General features: G+C 45.2%; 3 protein-coding genes across 3 annotated transcripts; 1 reads left to right on the forward strand and 2 right to left on the reverse strand.

Annotated features, from left to right (window-relative positions):
* Window positions 1-1,001: 1,001 nt before the first annotated feature.
* Window positions 1,002-3,895, forward strand: cdca3 (cell division cycle associated 3). The gene is made up of 6 exons (XM_067238402.1): window positions 1,002-1,037; window positions 1,537-1,709; window positions 1,809-1,914; window positions 2,017-3,285; window positions 3,379-3,455; window positions 3,556-3,895. The coding sequence occupies exons 2-6, from the start codon at window positions 1,554-1,556 to the stop codon at window positions 3,658-3,660; spliced, it is 1,713 nt and encodes a 570-aa protein (XP_067094503.1). The 5' UTR covers window positions 1,002-1,037; window positions 1,537-1,553; the 3' UTR covers window positions 3,661-3,895.
* Window positions 3,896-6,032: 2,137 nt separating this feature from the next.
* gnb3a (guanine nucleotide binding protein (G protein), beta polypeptide 3a) lies at window positions 6,033-9,339 on the reverse strand. Its single transcript, XM_067237945.1, has 8 exons — window positions 9,216-9,339; window positions 8,857-9,002; window positions 7,999-8,062; window positions 7,725-7,887; window positions 7,486-7,552; window positions 7,027-7,228; window positions 6,502-6,718; window positions 6,033-6,139 (listed from the first exon to the last, which is right to left on the reverse strand). The coding sequence occupies exons 1-8, from the start codon at window positions 9,270-9,272 to the stop codon at window positions 6,033-6,035; spliced, it is 1,023 nt and encodes a 340-aa protein (XP_067094046.1). The 5' UTR covers window positions 9,273-9,339.
* A 5,697-nt stretch (window positions 9,340-15,036) lies between these two features.
* On the reverse strand, window positions 15,037-20,466 carry p3h3 (prolyl 3-hydroxylase 3). The gene is made up of 16 exons (XM_067238366.1): window positions 20,166-20,466; window positions 19,777-19,961; window positions 19,439-19,597; window positions 18,809-19,001; window positions 18,473-18,604; window positions 18,189-18,322; window positions 17,916-18,005; window positions 17,676-17,728; window positions 17,506-17,585; window positions 17,062-17,189; window positions 16,873-16,968; window positions 16,570-16,720; window positions 16,285-16,402; window positions 15,995-16,070; window positions 15,717-15,857; window positions 15,037-15,528 (listed from the first exon to the last, which is right to left on the reverse strand). The coding sequence occupies exons 1-16, from the start codon at window positions 20,464-20,466 to the stop codon at window positions 15,355-15,357; spliced, it is 2,211 nt and encodes a 736-aa protein (XP_067094467.1). The 3' UTR covers window positions 15,037-15,354.
* Between the last annotated feature and the right edge of the window lie 338 nt (window positions 20,467-20,804).

Raw genomic sequence — 20,804 nt, forward strand, 5'->3', positions numbered from 1 at the left:
CATATTTAATCAAGAGTGCTTGATCAGAAAAAGCACAAATGCTGCTTGGAGCAGTTTGTTTTGGGTCTGGGCCTGATGCACAATGCATGTCACCATGTTCAGATGGCAGAATATTTTGGGTTTGTTTTTATTCAGTTACAAACGGATACATGGATGACAAGGTAATATCTATCATATTTGTTAAGTCCTTAAAGGCCCAGGGTGACAAGGGACAACCAGCAGGACTGAAGGTGATGCACTGAAGTTGTGTTGAGACCATATAATATTAACGGCACTAAAAGGACAGCCCTGTGCTCTCGGCTGCCTACCTCCCCAGACTCTTTTCTCTGTAAACAATTGCTCTGTTGTAAAATAATTTGCTTAATTGTAAAATAATGCTATCTGCCATACTGTGTATTGTACTATAATTATTGCACTATAGGCCTATCTGTTTTAAAAATAGTTATCCCAACTGTAATGGTTGTTCATGTAATATTCAGCAATAAACTCTTGATTCTGTACATGTATTTATTTATTTTTTTTACCTTTTTGCGATAATAACGAGTATACATTTTGAACCTCATTACATAATTATGTATTTCTGTTGGAGCACAAGGCCAGAAATACATTTTTGTTCATTCAAGCTATATCAAAGACTTATTGTAAAGGTAGAATAAATTGTCATTTAATAATTTTCATTCATACAGAATTATACGGCCACATAGCAGGTAGAAGTATACGGCTAGTACACTTCGTGTATAAATCCCTTGTGTCTGGTGCAGCTGGTTGTAAACTGGTAATTATGGCCAACGTTTCTGACACATGACAAACATGACTCAAATTTAAAAATTGTTATGGTCAGACGCCATACCCGCTTCCAATGGATGAGTTCAACAAGCCAATCCGATTCGAGGAGGCGGGATCGTTGAGTTCGCTGATTGGATGGTTTGAAAATAACTGGATGCGTGCTTTTCCACATTTAAATGCTGATGTTTTGTTGCGTGAACGTGGTGCCAGTGGTAGAGAACTTCAATTCATTTTCAACTCAACATAGGAAGGTAAGTTGAAAACTAGCTTGCAAGTTATCTTTGCACACATCACGTCTAAATACTTTAATCGTAACTTTGAGAAAATTAAACCAAAGTGGCACAGGCTGTAAACCTATCTTAGTTTTGAACAATAGTTATTTCATTTATAAATGTGTACTTTTATAAATAGTGTAACACGCGTTAATGCCTGGCTAGCTAGCAACTAGGCTAACTTAGCTAACAAACGTTGCACTGAAATGTCGCTTCTTTGTTTAAATGAAAATGGTCTAGAATATGTATGAGTTGGCTATTTCTTTAAAGCAACGTTTATTTATTTATTATCAACCGTATATCAGTCAAGAAGCCGGCTGGCTCAAGCTGACTAGAAAACTACTGTAGTTAGCTAAGTATATAGTTTGGCATGAATCTTTTTAATACAAATAATATTCTGTCTCGTAGATAGACAATGCTAGGACGTTTTCTGCTCGTTAACACAATCCATTTGCGTTGGGTTTATTTTGTTTCACAGACTAAAGTGCATTGAACATGGGATCCAGTGAGAGCAAGATTGCCGTGGAGCCGAAAGAGGCTTCCACGCCCAAACCAAATCCTACCCAGATCCAGCGTCTGAGAAATGATCGGGTCAATCGACTACTTGACCCTCGTTCGCCGTCAACGAACATTGATCGCACACCCATACAGGTAACCCGTTTTCAGCCGTGTACATTCAGACTACAGTATCCCTGACTTAACTTTAGATTGTGAACTTTATTGAAACAAGTGCTTTTACATTCCTTGCAGATTGGTGGTGCTGTAATCCGTACTTCAATTGAAGATCGTGTGTGTACCTTGTCCACCAGTGACCCCCGCTCACCTTCAGTTGGTGTCACCCGCACTCCAATGAAAGGTAACTTACAACTGATTGGAAAGAATGCTGCTATCCTACACATTATTAATTAGCATTTGTTGCATGGCAACAAAACAGAATCACATTCTCTCTCTCCTCCAGGGACTGTTGGTTCCTTGGCTCGTCGCCTGGGTATGCTCTTCCTGGGAGAGACTCTACCCTCCAAGCCCTCTGCACCGTCCAACCTCAAGGTGGAGGTGCTGGGAGATGGAGAGCAAGGTTCCAGTGAGGCCCTTCTTACCTCCCAGGCCACCAAGCCTGATGACTCCTCCAGCCCTGTGCTGCCTTCTCTTCAGAGTGTGTGCAGTGACACCCCGTTAGTTCAAAGCGACCTAGCAGATGTAGAGGTGGAGGCCGACTTCACGTACGAGGAAGCAGAAGAGGCCAGGGAGTCTCCTCTCCACAAGAGGCTGAGTATGAGCTTGATAACCTGCCACGAAGGCGCCGTCCCAGCCCAGGTGTTTGCCGATGTCCACCACGCCTATCCTCCTTCTCCTCTGTCTTATGCTGACACCAAGCCACACACAGACGGACCTGAGCACTCGTATGCCCTCCCGTCCATCACCTTTGAACTCATGAGCCATGTGACCCCTAGCCAACCTACTGTTGTAGCGGTTGCAAATGTTACTCAATGGCCTGAGGAACTGGTGGAGGCAGAGCCTGTAGAAGTTGCCCCAGTGGAGGCAGAGCCTGTAGAAGTTGCCCCAGTGGAGGCAGAACCTGTAGAAGTTGCCCCAGTGGAGGCAGAGCCTGTAGGAGTGGCCTTGGTGGAGGCGGAGCCTGTAGAAGTGGTCTTGGTGGAGACTATAGAAGTTGCCCCAGTGGAGGCGGAGCCTGTAGAACTTGCTCCAGTGGAGGTGGAGACTGTAGAAGTTGCCCCAGTGGAAGCGGAGCCTGTAGAAGTTGCTCCAGTGGAGGTGGAGCCTGTACGAGTGGTCTTGGTGGAGGCGGAGACTATAGAAGTTGCCCCAGTGGAGGGGGAGCCTGTAGAACTTGCTCCAGTGGAGGTGGAGCCTGTAGGAGTGGTCTTGGTGGAGGCGGAGCCTGTAGAACTTGCTCCAGTGGAGGTGGAGCCTGTAGAAGTGACTTCGGTAGAGGCAGAGCCAATTGAGGTGGCCCAAGCTAGTAGTCCAAGCCCAGGCTTGACCTTGCAGCCTCAAACTGGGTTCCGCTGTCCCGTCTTTGATGCCAAGAGCCCTAGTCAAGTTGTGTTCAAGCCCCAGTGGTTGGGTAAAGGGTTTGGGACCACAGGAGTCCGAGCCAGAGGGAGAGGAGGAAAGGGGACTTCATCTTCCTCCCCTCTTTCTGTTCGCTTGGCAACCAAGAAAGCAGCCAATGAGAACAGGGCATCATCCAAGCAGAAGCAGAGAGGTGTGTAACACGTTCCTGGTGGGAGAGGGGCTGATCATACTTACTTTTTAGATTCCGAAATGTTTTTTTTTAATTATCCTCTTCTTTCAACAGGCAAGGCACTGGCTGAGGGACGCTCCCCACTGCAAATCCTTAAAGCGACCAACTCTCCCAGGGACCATCATTCACAGGTGTGTGTGTGTGAACAGGTGTCTGCTCTCACCACTGAGTTCTTGTCTCTGTGTTCTCAGCTGGTCTAAGTGAATGTTCCCCTGTCCCCCTGCTCCCCAGACCAAGCTGAAGGTGTCCACCCCAGACAAGCAGAGACTTGGCCACCTGGACCGCAGGGTCCTGACCACAGCCATGACCACGGCCCTGGATAAGGAGAACAGATAGACACGGCGCACTTGTCGAGAAACCTGCCATTCTTTTCCGTCTTAACTTTTAACTCTAAAGATTATTTTTTCTGTCTTCACTTTTAACTCTTTAAAAATTTATTTTTTTATGTATAACAGCCTTTTGTGAAAGCTGTTGAGATGTATTTTTGTGTACAGGAATTGTGCAATGAATTGTGAGTTGTTTTTATGCAAATGTCCATATCCTCTTCCTATCTGGGTTTTGTTTTATGTAAATAGAAATAAATATTTGATTTTCCTGGTGGCTTTCTGGCCATGATTTCATTACATAACGTCAGTGTTCTACATTTACATTTACATTTATTCATTTAGCAGACGCTTTTATCCAAAGCGACTTCCAAGAGAGAGCTTTACAAAGTGCATAGGTCACTGATCATAACAACAAGATAGCCAAAAAACATCGCGAGTAGCCAAAACATGAAGCACACATTGTGAACAACCAAAGTAAGTGCCAAAGGGAAGAACCATAAGAGCATGTAGTTAAACAAGTCACAACCAAACAACATGAACAGCTATAAGTGCAAATGTACCTGTGGGAAAAAGCAAGCAACAGTAATAAAACAATATATCACAGCGAGAACCAAAAATTTAAATCAGTTACCACTAACCACAAGAGCAACAAGTCTCTAAGCAAGAGTCATTGTGATCCTTGAGGAAACTAACATCGGGTCAAGCGAACCGTTCCTAAGTACCGTTGTACTCCCGGAACAAGTGCGTCTTGAGCCTGTTCTAGTTATGTAAGCTGTGTGTTCACTTCCTGGTTGGCTGGATTTGGTAGCCCATTCATAATCTTGGTTTCCGGACAACTTGATGTTTTGTATTTAGAAAATGGTTACTGATAGTCCAGATTAGTTGCATGGCATTCAGACTTCACAGATGCGAGAGAGTGGATTTCTTATGCTATATTCAAATAAGAACAAATTAAGATGAGTCAAAAGCAGTCACATTTATTAGAAAGTTTCTAGAAATGTTTCCTTATGTTGAAAGGCTGTTCACTTGGTGGTATAACTTTTCTTGACTGCGTTGGCATTTTTCTCCGAACTTTTTTCCAGGATCTCAAAACATGAAAAGCATCAGAACAGACTTATTATAATTTAGATACAATTTAAGTAAAATGGTACACATTTATAAAAGTGAATAGTTAATCTATTTTTTGGTTTGGTGAGGAAACCAGTTAGCAAATGCCAATTTCGAATTGATTCCAATTCATTTGTGACAGTTATATTTAAAGCGTAACTCCCAATTTTGTTGTTGTTTTTATGGACAATTTACTAAGTGTGTTCTGGAAATGTAGTCTGTGTGAACTGTTTTGAAAACATGATCCGTAAAGTGTTGAAATGTGCCAAAACAATTCAGAAAGACTAATTTAACCCATGAGCTGGGAACTCCTCCAGCACTCTGACGTGGTCACCCATAAAAACACGGCACAAGTACAGCTTAAAACACCCCTATGTCCTCATAACATTTGAAAGATCCCCATTTCTTGGGAAGTGCTCAGTGAACCATGAGATCAATTTTAACATCCCATCTGTCAGCCTAAGGGTTCGCTGCAAGCACTAGTATCTTTTCATATCTAGCTATTGTGGAGTAGACCAATAGATTCAGCCCAAACTTTTGAAAAAATATCTTCTATCAAACACATACATACACACATCTCGCTGACACTAAAGTAAAAATGAGCTGGCTAACCAATCCATTCTAATCTTAAAAAAAAGAAAAAACCCAATTAAACAAAAACAAACATGGAACATCCACTAAGGGGATTCTAACAAAACCAAAAACATATTTTTAAAACGAAAGAGCAACGCAGACAAATTCATTCCTCTGCGTTGCATTCAATCTCTACCTGTTATATAAAATGTAACAACATAATTATTGTACACCTACATAGGCTGTAATTGGTTATTTTATCCTATTTCCATTCAATCTCTACCATTTCCATTTGGCAACTGCTCTTATGTCATGGGTAATTTTTTCGATGCAGGAATAAATATGCATATTATCTAATGATAATGAAATGATTGAATTTCTGTTTGAACCATGACACAAAATCATCATCGATAACATTTTGTGTTTGACCCCCTCCCCCCACAACTTGAGTTTCAATAAAGAAGAGAGAGAAGTGGAAAGAGGAGAGAATGTCTCCCATTTATCACTATCCCTCTCTTCGATTTTAGATAGGACTTGGCACAACAAAAATACACTCCTCTCATCCCATGTGTATTCCCCCAATTTCTCTTCCAAGCCTCTCTCTCTTTACCAATCATCTCCCTCATAGGAAGGTTTTTCATATCCTGTCTGTACATCCTCTCCCCCTCTCCCTCTCTCCTCTTCCTCTCTGTCAGGACAGACTCAGTTCCATATCTTCAGGAAGCTATCCCAGGATCCTGTGCAGCAGGCCATGCCATCAGTGCTTACCCCGATACAACTCACTCTGTTGTCGTGACCAGCCAAGACTCCTGAAACACAAAGGCAGAGACGAACAGCGTTTAAATAAGTACATCAAACGATCTGCATTCGCAGCCACAGTTTGACCTTCCTGTCGCTGAGAGTTCTCTGAAGTCGCACTCTTACACGTGTTCGGTCTCAACCCACTTTCACACTGTAACCTTACATTTACATTTAGTCATTTAGCAGACGCTCTTATCCAGAGCGACTTACAGTAAGTACAGGGACATTCCCCTGAGGCAAGTAGGGTGAAGTGCCTTGCCCAAGGACACAACGTCAGTTAGCATGACCGGGAATCGAACTGGCAACCTTCGGATTACTAGCCCGATTCCCTCACCGCTCAGCCAACTGACTCCAACCTTCCTTCACTCACCCACTCTCTCGTTCTTCAGCGAGTCCCAGATGTTGACGTTGAAGTCGTCGTACCCTGCCAGGATGAGGCGTCCGGAGAGGGAGGGCGCCAGGGACGTCACGCCACACATGATGCTGGAGTCTTGGTAGGTGATGAGCTCCTGATCCGCCCTCAGGTCGTACAGCTTGCAGGTGGCATCATCTGAGCCTGTTATCACCGCGTTGCCGTTCGGGAAAAACTACAGACGTTCAGAGACACGAAAGAAAGAGAGAGACGTGAAGATAAAGATACATGGGAGTCAGATGGATGAGCGGTTAGGGAATCGGGCTATTAATCAGAAGGTTGCCGGTTCGAATCCATGCCCTGTCAAATGACGTGTCTTTGGGCCAGGCACTTGCCTCGAAAGGGGAATGTCCCTGTACTTACTGTAAGTCGCTCTGGATAAGAGCAGCTGCTAAATTACTACATGTAAATGCTTTGTGTGATTGTTAAGCAAACCGCTCAGTGTTTTAACAATGTTTTTGTTGTCCTTCTCCTCGTTCTCACCCCGATAGCGTTGATGTCACTGTCGTGTCCTCCAAAGGTCTGTCTGCAGGTGCCCTCCCTGATGTCCCACAGCTTAGCCGTGAAGTCACACGCCCCCGAGATGAACATCTTGAAGTCAGGTGACACGGCCAGGGACATGCAGTCTCCTAGGTGACCAGCAAAGATGGTCTTCTGTGTCCCTGTCTCTATGTCCCACAGCACACTACAGAGAGGAGGAGGAGGGAGGGGGGGGGTTAAGAAAGGGGTTGGAAAGAGGAGAATGAGGAGGGTCAAATTATACTATACGAGTCTATTAAATAAATCCAGAAATCTTACAAATTTAGACAGACTCATTCCTAAAAAATTAGTATCTGTCCAAGCAAATATGGTATTGTAGGAATGAGAAGGTTATAGTTTGGTAGATTGAGATAACAGCTCAAGGTGAAAAAGGGGTGTTTCATTCTGTGTGCATGACCTTACCAGGTACAGTCTCCAGAGCTGGTGATGATCTCACTGTCGCTAAGGAAACGACAGCAGGACAAATACCCTGGGCAACAACAGTCATAATGTTATAGCCACATAATTGACTAAACAGCGTAAACATCATGGACCCATTATAATAAACTGAACTATGACAAATGTGGGACGACTACAGATTTTTTCCTGTCAAGGTGAGCTTAAGGGACTACACAGTGTTTTGTGTGTTTTGCGTGTCCTACCCGTGTGCGCGGCCAGCTCACGCATGACCTTGACGTTTCCATCTTTGCCTTTGAGGTTGTAAATGGAGCACATGTTATCCAGTCCTCCACATGCCACCATGTTCCCTGAGGGCGCGTATGAACACGTCATCACCCATGATGACTTCAGAGGAATGGCGTTTACCTGGGTGACAGTGGTTGAGAGAGAAAGCCTTTTTACATTATGGTCCAACACTGTTCTCTACTCAACTGAAGTCCTAGTGTACCAGGGAAATGTTGGGTTGGGTTTGGATACCTTGTTGGTCGTTATGGTGTCCCACACAATGAGCTTTCCATCCTGGGAGGCACTGACGCATAGCCTGAAGACATAGGAAAGATAGAGAGAGATAGAGAGAGAGTGAGAGAGACAGAGAGAGAGTGAGTGAGAGAGAGTGAGAGAGACAGAGAGAGAGCGAGTGAGAGAGAGTGAGAGAGACAGAGAGAGAGAGAGTGAGTGAGAGATAGTGAGTGAGAGAGAGAGAGTGAGTGAGAGATAGTGAGTGAGAGATAGTGAGAGTGTGAGAGAGAGAGAGAGTGAGTGAGTGAGAGATAGTGAGAGAGAGAAGGAGAGAGAGAGAGTGGAGGATATGGAGAGAGTGTTGGTGAAACCTACGGTAATCAACTCCAGTCACACAAGAGTCGAGTCTAGAAAGTAATGCTACTGCTGGCAAGCAGATATCCTTCTCTAGTCTCCCTAATTCATCCCATTAAAACACTCAATAAGATTGCTACGCCAATCCAATCAAGCAATTAGCACACTTATTGTACACACAACTATTTAAAGTGTAAACATGAAACTGTCTTTATGGACGTCCTTCACAGTGAACCGCTCCAGTGGTCTTGTTCACGGGAAAGAGAAAAGGAATCAGATGGAACGAAAGCGTTCGAGTGCGATCGCTTTCACTTGGAGATATCCCGACGAGACCCGTTCATCTTCAGGAGTTTTTGTGTGAGAAAGCTTGTACATGCGAGTGTACAGGAGAGTCTCCGGGGTGTGTGTGTGTGTACGTGTGTGTGTACATGTGTGTGTACATGTGTGTGTGTACATGTGTGTGTACATGTGTGTGTGTGTGTACGTGTGTGTGCAGTGATCAGGCCTGGGCTGGATGTTTACGTGGATTCAGTTCCCCAGTGCATGGCGTAGATCTTGGCCAGGTGTCCCCTCAGAGTCTTCCTGGTCTTCAGCTGTACACGGCTCACCACCGCCGTGCCGGACACCGCCTCCTCCAGGGTGGTGTCTTGCACCGCCTTCCTAGCCGCCTATGGAGCACACACACACAATCACGTTTTCATTTTCTTTAAAAAAAATAAAATCAGGACATGTCATGTTAAGGTTATGGACAATGTCATAAAACACTTTTTTTTGTGATAAGGTGGTAAGTGATATTCTTTCAGGATCAGATCTCTGTGACAATCTGTCAAAAATCAAGTGGGTCTTCAATCGATTCACTGGTTATTGGTTGAGTAACTGACGGTTATCTGATCTTTCAAGTTGTCTGCCTCCTTTCGCAGTTGCTCCATTTCACCCATGGCGACGGTTGTTAGGCACTGTCACCGGTGGAGACGTGAAGAGAAATCAGGTGAGCAGAGATTCTCCTGCAGGCAGATGAGCAGAGGACAAAATTTAAACTTTTTAATTAAATGGCTAAAAATGAGGCAATGGATATTGAGAAAATAATGAGGCAGTTGATGTAGCATCTTTACATTTAGTAAGTATGCATGAAGCATACTTGTCAGTTGGGACTTAGTCTTCTGTTGTCTTTGTTTTCAAAGCAGCACCTGTTTTGCAATTCAAACTTCCCTCGACTACTTTGCAAACCTTCAAATGCCGGCACGCACAGATATTTGAACACACAGGCACACAAGTGCCTGTATATACAGAGGACCACATCCATAGTCAAACAACCACACACACACAACACACACAAACTCACAAAACACACAAACTTTCACAAAACACTGACATCTGAAAGTACACAAAGTAAATAAAGTATGCAACTTAAATAAAACATACAAATTAACTTAAAACTGTTAGTGACACACATCCGCACCCTGTCAGCACACTCAAACCAGTACACCCTGTCATCATGTAATGCCATCCCCATTCATAGCATCTCCTTGTGTTTCAAGAAGTCATTTAAGACAAATGTTGTGTAAACATTTTGTTTTATTACTGTTGCTTGCTTTTTTCCACAGGTACACTTGCACTTATAGCTGTTCATGTTGTTTGGTTGTGACTTGTTTAACTACATGCTCTTATGGTTCTTCCCTTTGGCACTTACTTTGGTTGTTCACAATGTGTGCTTCATGTTTTGGCTACTCGCGATGTTTTTTGGCTATCTTGTTGTTATGATCAGTGACCTATGCACTTTGTAAAGCTCTCTCCTGGAAGTCGCTTTGGATAAAAGCGTCTGCTAAATGAATAAATGTAAATGTAAACCACAGTTTGCCACATATAACATTCATACTATGTCATGCATGCTATGTCATCCTTATAAGCTTATTTTTTTATGCATATATATAAGCATCCTTATTTTGTTATGTATTTATAGTAAAACGGAACAATTGACCAATTACTATCACAAATGCAGAAGTTCCATTTCCAATCTCATATTTGACTTATAATAACTGTCACTATATCCCTACTAAAATCACTTTAAAATTACATTTAAAAAGTGTCAATTTTGAATGAAAACATTATGTAGCTTACAAACTTATCTTAGTATATATAAATAATTCAAAATGCCTGTCTGCAGAGCCATGTTAAATTATATTTAATTAATCTTACCTTGAAAAATGGTAGGATGGAATCCTTTTCTTGATATTATTCTACTTGATTCTGCTGCTATCTCTCTCTATTTGAATGTGTCCGTGTGTGCCAAAACTCATGACCAAACTAATTTGACTCTTATTTGTTTAAAGAGAAAAGAGGAGGAAGAGGGAGTGACTATGAGAGAAAGAGATCGTCTCACAATTGTGGTTTGTTGGTGGTTTGTCTTGATCTGTGCTTTTGCTGTGTGAAACCACCGTGTAGTCCCCTCCATAAAGGATGAGTACTCCTATAGGAAGCCAATAATATACAGACAACCCTGCCTCACACAAAACAACCCCACCTGCTTTAATAAACATTCTGGCCTTGCACCTGATGGAGAGCTCATGAGTTGCTTTCACTGGAATATGGAAAGCTTAAAGGCAGCAATGCAAGCCGAGTGTAACTGTGCCATTGGCCTTTTGTGTCTGTGTCTGGTAGCCTGCCTTTGTTCCATGTGATTAAATGGCTGCTAAAGGTTGTCGGCAAAGTGCATTAACACAGATAGAGGAAGAGGGCAAGAGAGAGGGAGGGAAGGGGAGATAGAGCGACAGAGAGAGAGAAAGAGAGTGTGAGACAGAGTGTGAGAGAGTGTGAGAGTGTGACAGAAAGACAGAGAGAGAGAGAGAGAGAGAGAGAGAGAGAGAGAGAGAGAGGGATGGATGGATGGATGAGGGTGGAGTACAGGAGAGAGAGAGTTTAAATCCTAGTGGCTGAGATTTTAAGGGAAGCCTTTTGAATCAAATCTGCTCTCATCCGATTACTGACTGCTCTTTGCATCTGGATAAGAGTCGTAGGGAGGGAGGGGGGAGGATAACGAGGGAGGGGGCAGATGGGGATGGGGCAGGGGGAGGGGAAGGGGGAGGAAAGGAGAATGACGGACAGACAGAAGCGTGTAACATGGCCAATGATCTCGAGTGTGTCTACCGATCCTAGGAATATTTGAAACCACTTAGCTTGCTGCTGCAATGACCTTTTTGCGTTAAAAAAAGAAACTGATATGTGTCAAACCCTGACAAGACACAAGCTCTTGTAGCTGACCCCAGGACTCTCTTGCATGTTCTCTTCATTCACCTTCTTTAATTAAGTTGAAAATGGCCACTCCGCAAGTATATAATTTTTGTATAGTATTTTGGAGTTGTGTTTACAGCAGACACTAGGATTCCCTTTCTTGTGGACTATCTTACATTTACATTTAGCAGACGCTCTTATCCAGAGCGACTTACAGTAAGTACAGGGACATTCCCCTGAGGCAAGTAGGGTGAAGTGCCTTGCCCAAGGACACAACGTCAGTTGGCATGACCGGGAATCGAACTGGCAACCTTCGGATTACTAGCCCGACTCCCTCACCGCTCAGCCAACTGACTCCTTTCATAAAGAGTTTTGTTTATCAGTCTGTTAATCATCATCACATGCTTTTTTATCCTGAGTAAAAAAAAAACACTTAAACAAATGACATAATCATGTAAATGTTAGAAAATGCGACCCTTTGGAGATAATCTAGTTGCATAGCTGGATGCTAGTATTACTATACCAATATCACGTAAGATCATGATATAAATCCCACGTAAACATTCTTTGGGATATAACAAAAACTGAATTACATGCGTTTAATCTTTGTAATTTCTTTATGACATCTCTGGAAAACCTGCCATGCTGCTACCATAGTACAAAAGCTCCCCAATCTTCTCCACCACATAGGTGTGTCTGATTTTGTGCATGAAAAAGCATAAAAAATATGAATAAACCATAAAAGTCAGATTTCAAGCTGTAAATTGGGAAATCAGCACACATCTCTTACACTGGCTCAATTAAATTTTAAGTTACGGAAATGATTTCTATCGTATTTTTATGAAAGTTTAAGATATCAAACGACCAACAGGATGAATGAAACACAACAACTGACACTTTAAACGTAACTGATAACATATGACTCTGCTCACCAAAGTACGGATGAGTCCTGGGGCCGCGTTCACGCTTCCTTCAGGGGTCTCTCTCCTCTGTGGTCGTACGCTCACCCCACTTCTAGTCCAAGACTTTCCGTGTCTCATCCACGGCCGGGGTGGTCCTGTCAGACACACACTCTCTCCACTGCTCCTGCGGGGAACAGATTGGAGGGATGAAGGGAGATCAGGGATGAGGGGATAAACCCTGTGATGGACAGAGAGAGTGGTGGTGGGGGTGAGCGAGGGGGACAGAGAGAGAGAGAGACAGAGAGAGAGACAGGTTTGACGGAGGGGGTAAACCAAACGGTGTCTGCCCACAGGGTTAAAAGAAGGGTGCCAAACAAAAATGACGAAGGGATGGAAATCCCTGTATTGGAAAGTGGGTGGGGGGGGGGGGGGATTTTTCCTCCAGAAAAAGGTAAATAAAAGACTAGAACACATGGCTTTTTATGGTCCTGGAAAAGCCTGTGACTGACTGGCAGGCAGGGGGTGACATGTTTTGTAAACAGGAGAATAGTCTAATCTTAGAAAGTTCAAATGGCACACATGGGCAGACCGAACAGATCGTGGATGGAGGGAGGAGGTGGGCAGTGAGAGAAAAAGATATTGCTGGAGAAATACTCTCCAGACTTTCCCTCCACAGACATGGCGCAAGGTGGCTTTCATAGTGTTCATCTGGACTTTGCTATCAAGCCCCTTGGATGATCCAATAACTTCAAATATATTGTTGAATATCCAGTAAATGATTTTCACCCTTTACACAACCATAATTTGGGAATGAAGGGTTGAGAATAAGGCTAAAGTTAGTAGTTGAATTCAGGTTTGTGGATGGATCAGAGATGTAATTGCGTTGCTGTACTGAACTCTTTGTGAAGGCAGTGGGATGAAAGGAGATAAATGGAGAGTGAGCGAGTGACAGAGCGAGTGAGTAAATGAGCGAGTGAATGACCGAGTGAGTAAATGAGCGCGTGAGAGAAACAGGGAAGGGGGGGGGGGGGGGGAGGGCGGTAAAGAGAAATGGAAATACAGAGAGCGAGGCCAGAGGATTATCGTCTATTAGGCTTTGTGTGGTCGTCTGTGTCTGTGGGCGCCAGCAGTTCCCCACGTCAGCAGCAACAGGGGTCTAGTGAGCGAAGCAGCTCTGACCAGCAGGACTGGCAGCAGGCCTGGGCCTTCTGGCCGCCTTCCTGCTGCGGTAGAGTACAGCCCATCCATTAGCGACCCTCCAGCCCAGTCTCTCACAGCGAGCGGAGTCAGGGGGCAGCTGGATTACATGTCACACACAGCGCGGGAATTCACATACAACCTCGGCCGATGCGAGACAAAAGGCTGATTCGGTCTCTCGTCTAAAGATGGAAATGTCACTGTGTGAGGTTGTTTTCTAAACTTGGGGAAATGAGTGGATCCCTCGGTTTGAGGACAAGGAAGATGTGGATGATGTACATGGACAGTCTAGGTTCTAGATTAATCATGTGTGGTTTAGAAAATAGCGGGCCCACATACTCTTTACCTCAGACTCTGCTTGATACTTAGCATCACACAAATAAAAACGACATATTGTAATGCAAAGTTTATCCTTCTGTATCTGCCTGCACGAAAAACTGCTCATCTGGTGGGTTTAGAGAAAGAATAATAAGGCGTAGAAAAATACATAGATCCAGCTGGACTTGAACTAGAACACATTGAGACAACTTAGTGTAAGTATTGCTAAGTGTGCCTATATGAATTATATAGATGTAACGCCTTGCTAAGCTGCGATTAAGGCTTGGTTTTAGGGAGCAGGACTGTAAAGAGAGTGTGAGGAACGGAGAAGATTAAATCCTGGCCTCCATTATCAGGCCTGGCGACCCAGTTCTGCAGGCTCGGGTGTGATCAAGATTATGACACAGGACGGAGGGAGAGGGTTAATAGGGGCTGTATACACAGTTTTAACTGGCTGTGACATGATAATGCAACTGTGTTGATGTGCGTGTGTGTGTGTGGGGGGGGGGCAGGGACTTAAGGGCTGGTTTTAATGGGAGAGAAGATGGGAAGGAGTGGTTGAAAGAGTGAATGAGAGGCGGGCAGCCGTGCGTGTTGGGCTGGATGCGAATGATTAAATGATTTCTCGCTGGATTAATATTCCATATTCTAAATGGGAGATTTTCTAAGCGTCATAAACAAATGCACTCATTTATGCGGGATTAACGGTAATCTCTCATTCTATCCATGTTCTCACCCCTGCGTATACCTCAATCTCTCTCGCACCCCCACTAATACACCCCTCTTCCTTCCAATGCGCTCCTGCTTTCTACACGGTACATACCTTTTAACGTACCAAACTTTCTCCCACCACTCAGACACACATCAGTTAACCCGTTGTTTATCGACAGCGTGTCTACGTGGTTAGAGAAGTATGGAGGTAATCAGTTAATGGACTCCTACACTTTCTGTACCTCCACGATCCCTCTCTCATACAGAATCCTCTCTTTTTCTCTCTCCCTCTCGGTTTCACTGGAGTTCAGGTCTGCCATGAACCACTCACATCATTGTAGGGTCACATATTTATTCAAATTTAAAATCCATTCCTTTTTTTCCTTCAGACGAAACATACCAGTTATGACATAACACGCAATACCACACACAGTGGGAGTGACATATTCACACAGAGGGGAGATCATTTCTATCCCACAAATACACACATAATACAGTGACACACTGAAGAGGATAGCCGGGATGAGGGATGAGGGGGGGGGAGGGGATTGCGTAGGTGGTGATCGAAAATCCTGGTGTAAAAATAGAGAAAAGTTCATGGTATTTTCACTGGGGGAGGGGGGGGGGGTGTGTGTGAAAGGGAGTACCCCGCCGGAGTACCATCTCACAGCTCGTCCTTGCCCCCGATCACCCTGCCCCTCCCGTTGGCACTTTCCCTGGAGCCCTGGCGTCTGCCGCTACGGGCCGTGGTGGCACGGGCGCCCTCTCCCTCCTCCTTCGGCTCTTTGGTCACACTCTGTCCATCCACAGCCCACATGGCCTCCGCCTCCTCTCGCTCCTAAAGGACAGAAGGCAGACAGGGAAGAGGGATGTAGAGGGCTCTTATTAGCCTATCACCAGACAGATTTTCCAGCCAGCTTTTCCCATGCACCACTGGGGTTTCTAAAGTGTTACCCAGGGGCGATTCTGGGGAGGGGGGTTGGTGTCAATATTAAGAAATATTACACATCCCATAATGAGCCTCACCATGTCTCTGTGGTGCTGCTCCTTGGTGAACCAGAGGGCCAGAGCACAGCGACGGCCGGCGGTAACCGCAGTAACGCCGTGGGGGTTGACTGGACCCGAGGAGAAGCCAACCAGACGACCACAACTGGGCTTCACCCGGGCCTAGAGGGCCGAAAAGGTCAGGGGTCATCAGGCAATGATTAGGACATGACTCTATGGTTTGCATGGCCATCATTGAAGTTGTCACAAGACTTCAGTTCAAATGGTGTAACGGTGTTTCGGGGGAAACTAAAACTGACCGTTACAGTCTTGGCGTCCCTGTCTGTGAAGAAGAAATCTCCTCCGTCAAAATTGTCGTTCAGGTAGAGCACGGCGCTGCAACGGAACCAGCAATGAGCACAGGTCTACTTAAGACAGTTTATAATAGCAAGTTACATGACAACGTAAGTTTAAGGTTGCAAATATATGTCATTCCTATCCTCTCACAAGCTGAAAATCAAGTAAACATTACTTCCACCTGCACACCAACACTGGAAATGTACCTTTTAATCCTGCATTTGAATGTGTGTGTCTGCGTGTGTGTGTGTACCTCAAGTCTCTGTGTGTGAAGGCTGGTGGTTCTCTCCAGCATTGCCTGGTCTCTGGTTCCAGGAGACAGTTGTCCACGTGGACAGGATGAGACAGATCCAGTCTTCCTTCCTGGTCCCCTGAGAAGAAGGAAAAAAAACTGTCGGCACAGCTATACCAACAGAGTTTGCCAACTGCTCGATTATATATCTAATTGAGCTTCGATTGTACCTGACAAGCACATATGAACTATCAACAGCTCTGAGAGGCTCTGTATCTCTGAGGGTTCCTGAGGGGTCTCTGTTACCTGTGATTGCGCTGCGACACACCAGGTGTGTGTAGGAGAAGAAGAGTCCGGAAGGGCTTCGGAAGTAGGAGTGCAGCAGGTTCCTCACCCTCTCCCCCATCTCATGGAGCAGCCGAGCATCTGTCTGGTTCACCAAGCCATCCTGGGACAACTGCAGGGAGGGAGAAAGGGAAGGGAGAAAGAGAGAGGGAGAAAAAGATGGAGAGAGAATAAAGAGATTAACTAAGATTCATAAAAGTAGAGGCTTAATTGCAGTCGAGGTCCAGGTTTCTCTTGGGGTTCTCTCTTCCAGGTTTCTCTTACTTTTACAGCTCTGAGAACCGTCAGGCCTTCGAACTTCTCGTGAGGCGTGTGTGGAGAACGTCGGCCCCGGTAACCATCTCCAACTGACGCAGCAACCTATCAGAGAGCCACAAAACCAGCTCATTTCATCATCATCATCATCCTCATCGTTGTCTCATTGAATTGAATAAAATGCCAAAATGAACTCACAGTTGCTAGGTTGAGTACTGTGTCACACTCTCTCTGAGACAGGACTCCGTCCAACACCACACGATTAGTCCCGTTTAAAGCCTCGTCGTCCATGGTGATCGTCACGCCAACCTGAGGAACAGGCCCGCCTGAGAGCATAACATCCAAAAGTGAGTAGGGAGCGTAGTCTAAGGAGGACACAAAAGTAGTCAAAATACAAAAGTGCAATGTTGAAAAACGTTGTTTTTATTATTCGTTTTTAATTCTTATTTCTCCCAACATTTTTGAAGATTTAGAGATTGTTTTGAAAAACCTTTTTCAAATTTGTATTTTTCTTTTTTCTTCAATCTTTGAATAAAAAATAAAGGACTATTGTGCCCAAGACTTGTACAGCAATGTACACACACCCAGTGCCTGGAACTTACAAATTCAAGTAAATAGATGACTGACTTTAGACATAACTACCTGCATAAAATCCACTGTCGTCTGTCTCCACCATCCTCTCCCCCTCCTTCATCTTATCATTCAGCTTCTGTTTCTCAGCTCTGAAAACAGAAGAAGGGGAAGTTGATCATTTATACACCAAAAACATTTTTTTTTTCAAAAGCTTAGTTTGGACAGCTCTTGACTCTTACCTCCATGTTTCCCTGAGCGACTCGGGTACAATTTCTTCTGGTGTCCACAGATCCTACAGGTGGGTAGAAACCAAGAAAAGAATCTTTTGAAAAACACATGTAACATCGGCAGCTAACCGGGCATTCCACATTAATGTCAGTGTGGTGTTGTTACTTGAAAATGTGCTCGTTGAAAGTTAAGGAACAAACATTTGACAGTGAGAAAGCATTAGCCAGACATTTATAGCATTTATTCCTCACCGGGTCAATGAAATTTAAGTTCAGGTTTTCCATCCCAAAGAAGAGGAGCTTTTTTTCTTGCAATGAGCGACTCACATACCTCGAGATCTCCTGTGAGCAGAGAGACAGACAGACGGACAAGAGGGAAAGACAGAAAGCCTATAACTTCCTGTCCTTTCTCCTTCATAGCCTTACATACAGAGAGAAGAATGATAATAGTAGAGACTATATTGAGATTAGACTATTGAGACTAAAGGACTGGGTACTTGATAGTTAGCACTGAGTCACTGGTACCTGAGAGGGCTGTATCTCTGTGTCTCCCTCTAGTGTCTCATAGTAGAGCTGCAGGTTGCTGAGGGAGTCGGTGTCGGAGGGGTAGAAGAGGAGGAGAGAACGAAGGGTTTGCACGGCTCCCGGGATATCCCCCGCTGTGGGAACGCCAGTGAGAGAGAGACAGGAGCCATTAGCTTGACACAGTTTCATTCTGGACAAACCCCCAAGTGAGCTGGGAGGGAGACAGAAAAATAGAATCTCATGACATCTTCCTCTGACCCAGAGGTGACCTGGTCCTCTCTGACCTTTGAACTGTGCGATGTGTAGATGCTCCAGCTGCATGGGCAGGAAGTCCTCCTGAGCTGAGATCCTTCCGGGCCTCGTCGCCACCTGGGTCACACAAGATTGCTGGCAGGACAGCAGGGAGAGGGAGAGGGCTGGATGGATGGAAGGAAGGAAGGAAGGAAGGAAGGAAGGAAGGAAGGAAGGAAGGAAGGAAGGAAGGAAAAAAAAAGGAGGAGAGAAATCAATACGCGAGAGAGCATTTCACAATCAAGACACAAAATGCCTCATCACTTCTCTCGATCACAACCCACGACTAGCCCTTCTTCTCTAACCCTCTTCACTGTCCCCCCTCGTACCTGCAGCCTTCTCAAACACCCCCTCCGCCCCGTCCTCTCCTCTGTTCTCCGGAAGCAGCTGAGAAGCCACCTCGCACTGCACCCTGCACTCCCCTGTCTGCCTCAGGGTCTCGTCCACACACGCCGCCCAGCTCTCCACCGCACGCGCCCAGTCAGACGACGACTCAGAGAGCAGCGCAGAGTCATAGAAGACCTGTGGTGGATGGAGAGGTAGAGGAAAAGGAGGACATTAGAAAAGGATGCAGAAGAAAAAGCTGAAGGAGGTCAAAAGAATATATATACAGTGCATCAATATACATTTCATTGCCCAGTAGAAGAATACTAGGTAGAGGTTACATAGTGTGTGTGTGTTTCCAATCGTGGCTATTAGAGTGAGATTTAGGAGAGTGAAGGTAAAGGAAACAGTGAGGAATGTGTCACCCCAGGCTATGTGGGAGGGGCCTCCTTCCTTTCACCACCTACAGTGACATCTTCACACAAAAGGTTACTGAATGCTAACACTGGATTATGGATGCCACAATCACATCACCTCTGAAATGATCACTACTGCAAACAGGCCAACCCCCCCCCAGGCCCCCTGCCCCTCACCCCCCCCCCCCCTCACCCCCCCCCCCCCCCCCCCCCCCTCACCCAATGTTTCTCAGCCTCCGTCTCTCTATCCTGGAAGGCCTCCTCCGTCACTCCATCCATCCGTCTGTACTTCTCAATGTTGTTCCTCATCTCCAGGTGACTGGGGTTGGCCACGAAGAACGTGTGTGCGGCCGATGCAGCCTTCTGCATCTTCCCCAACTGAGGAAGAGGAGGGGGGGTTTGGGGGAAGGGGTGCGTGATGAAGAGAGAATCCAGAAAAGAGGAGATGAAGGTCAATGAATGAGAAGAACGGTCAGGCAGAAGTACGGTAGCCGCCTACTGCCGTAAGGATTTTCTTTGTCGAAAAGGTTATATGGTCAGTACAGCAGATGTGATACCTTATAGTAGGTGACCTGTAGGAAGTTGTAGGGGTTCCTGGAGCTGAACTCATATTCAATATCCAGGGAAACAGGAAGCTGTCCTGCAGGGGTAACAGACCTTCCCAGGCAAAAGCGCACACACTCTGCCCGCCGCTGCACCCAGTCCTGTGCCCACAGGTCCCATAGAACCCCCTCCTCCGAATCTGGGAATATACCCACACCGTACGTTTATAGTTGAGAAGTTACACATGACAAGACACACAACCACAGAAATGCAAGGCATAGGTAGGCTATCACCCAACCCAATCCCCCCCACCCCCCACCCCCGCTTCACACACACGGGTAGTCTACGTATAGCTCTTTCCGTAGCCTACACACTTTCTCGAAGTCTTATTAAATTCCAATACCTAGTTTGTTCAGCCTGTCTTTGCCCGCTCCTATACATTCGTCATGACATTGCCTTCGGATTCGGAAAAGTGCATCTCGTGTTGATATAGACTTCTCGAACTGTTCCGCAGCTTTCTCCCACTGCTCGTTAAAGTATGCACGAACGCCGCTGTAATATAAGACATCGTACGGGGATAATAGTCCAGACACAGATCCTGTCGTGACCCCACTGCCCGCAGCAGGAGAAGTTAAATGTAAAAATGAAAGAAGAGAGACGTGCAGCGCCACGTACACAGTGAAATCATTTGAGTCCAGCGCCATGGTCCCAAGTTATTTTGGAAGGGAGTGGGAGGAGGAACCAAAGAAAGTGGGAAAGCCAGTGAAGGAAAGACGTGCATCATCAAATGTCCCAACATCTCGACAGTGTGGGCTGTAAAGTTAACTTGATGTATCTGCTTCATTCCCCAATGCCGCACGCATGTAACCCCATAGACAGAAACGATTAATTGACGTTTCGAATTACACTCATTGTTGCATACATATTTTTTGCTATGGCAGATTGACCTGTCCTTTACCGTTAAATTAGACAGTCTTTAATTGTAGACAGATCTTTTTTTTTGCCCAGCCAGACGATATTTTGCATTCTCACAGTTCAAACT

The sequence above is a fragment of the Osmerus mordax genome, chromosome 6 (assembly GCF_038355195.1).
Source record: "Osmerus mordax isolate fOsmMor3 chromosome 6, fOsmMor3.pri, whole genome shotgun sequence".
Lineage (NCBI taxonomy): Eukaryota > Metazoa > Chordata > Actinopteri > Osmeriformes > Osmeridae > Osmerus > Osmerus mordax.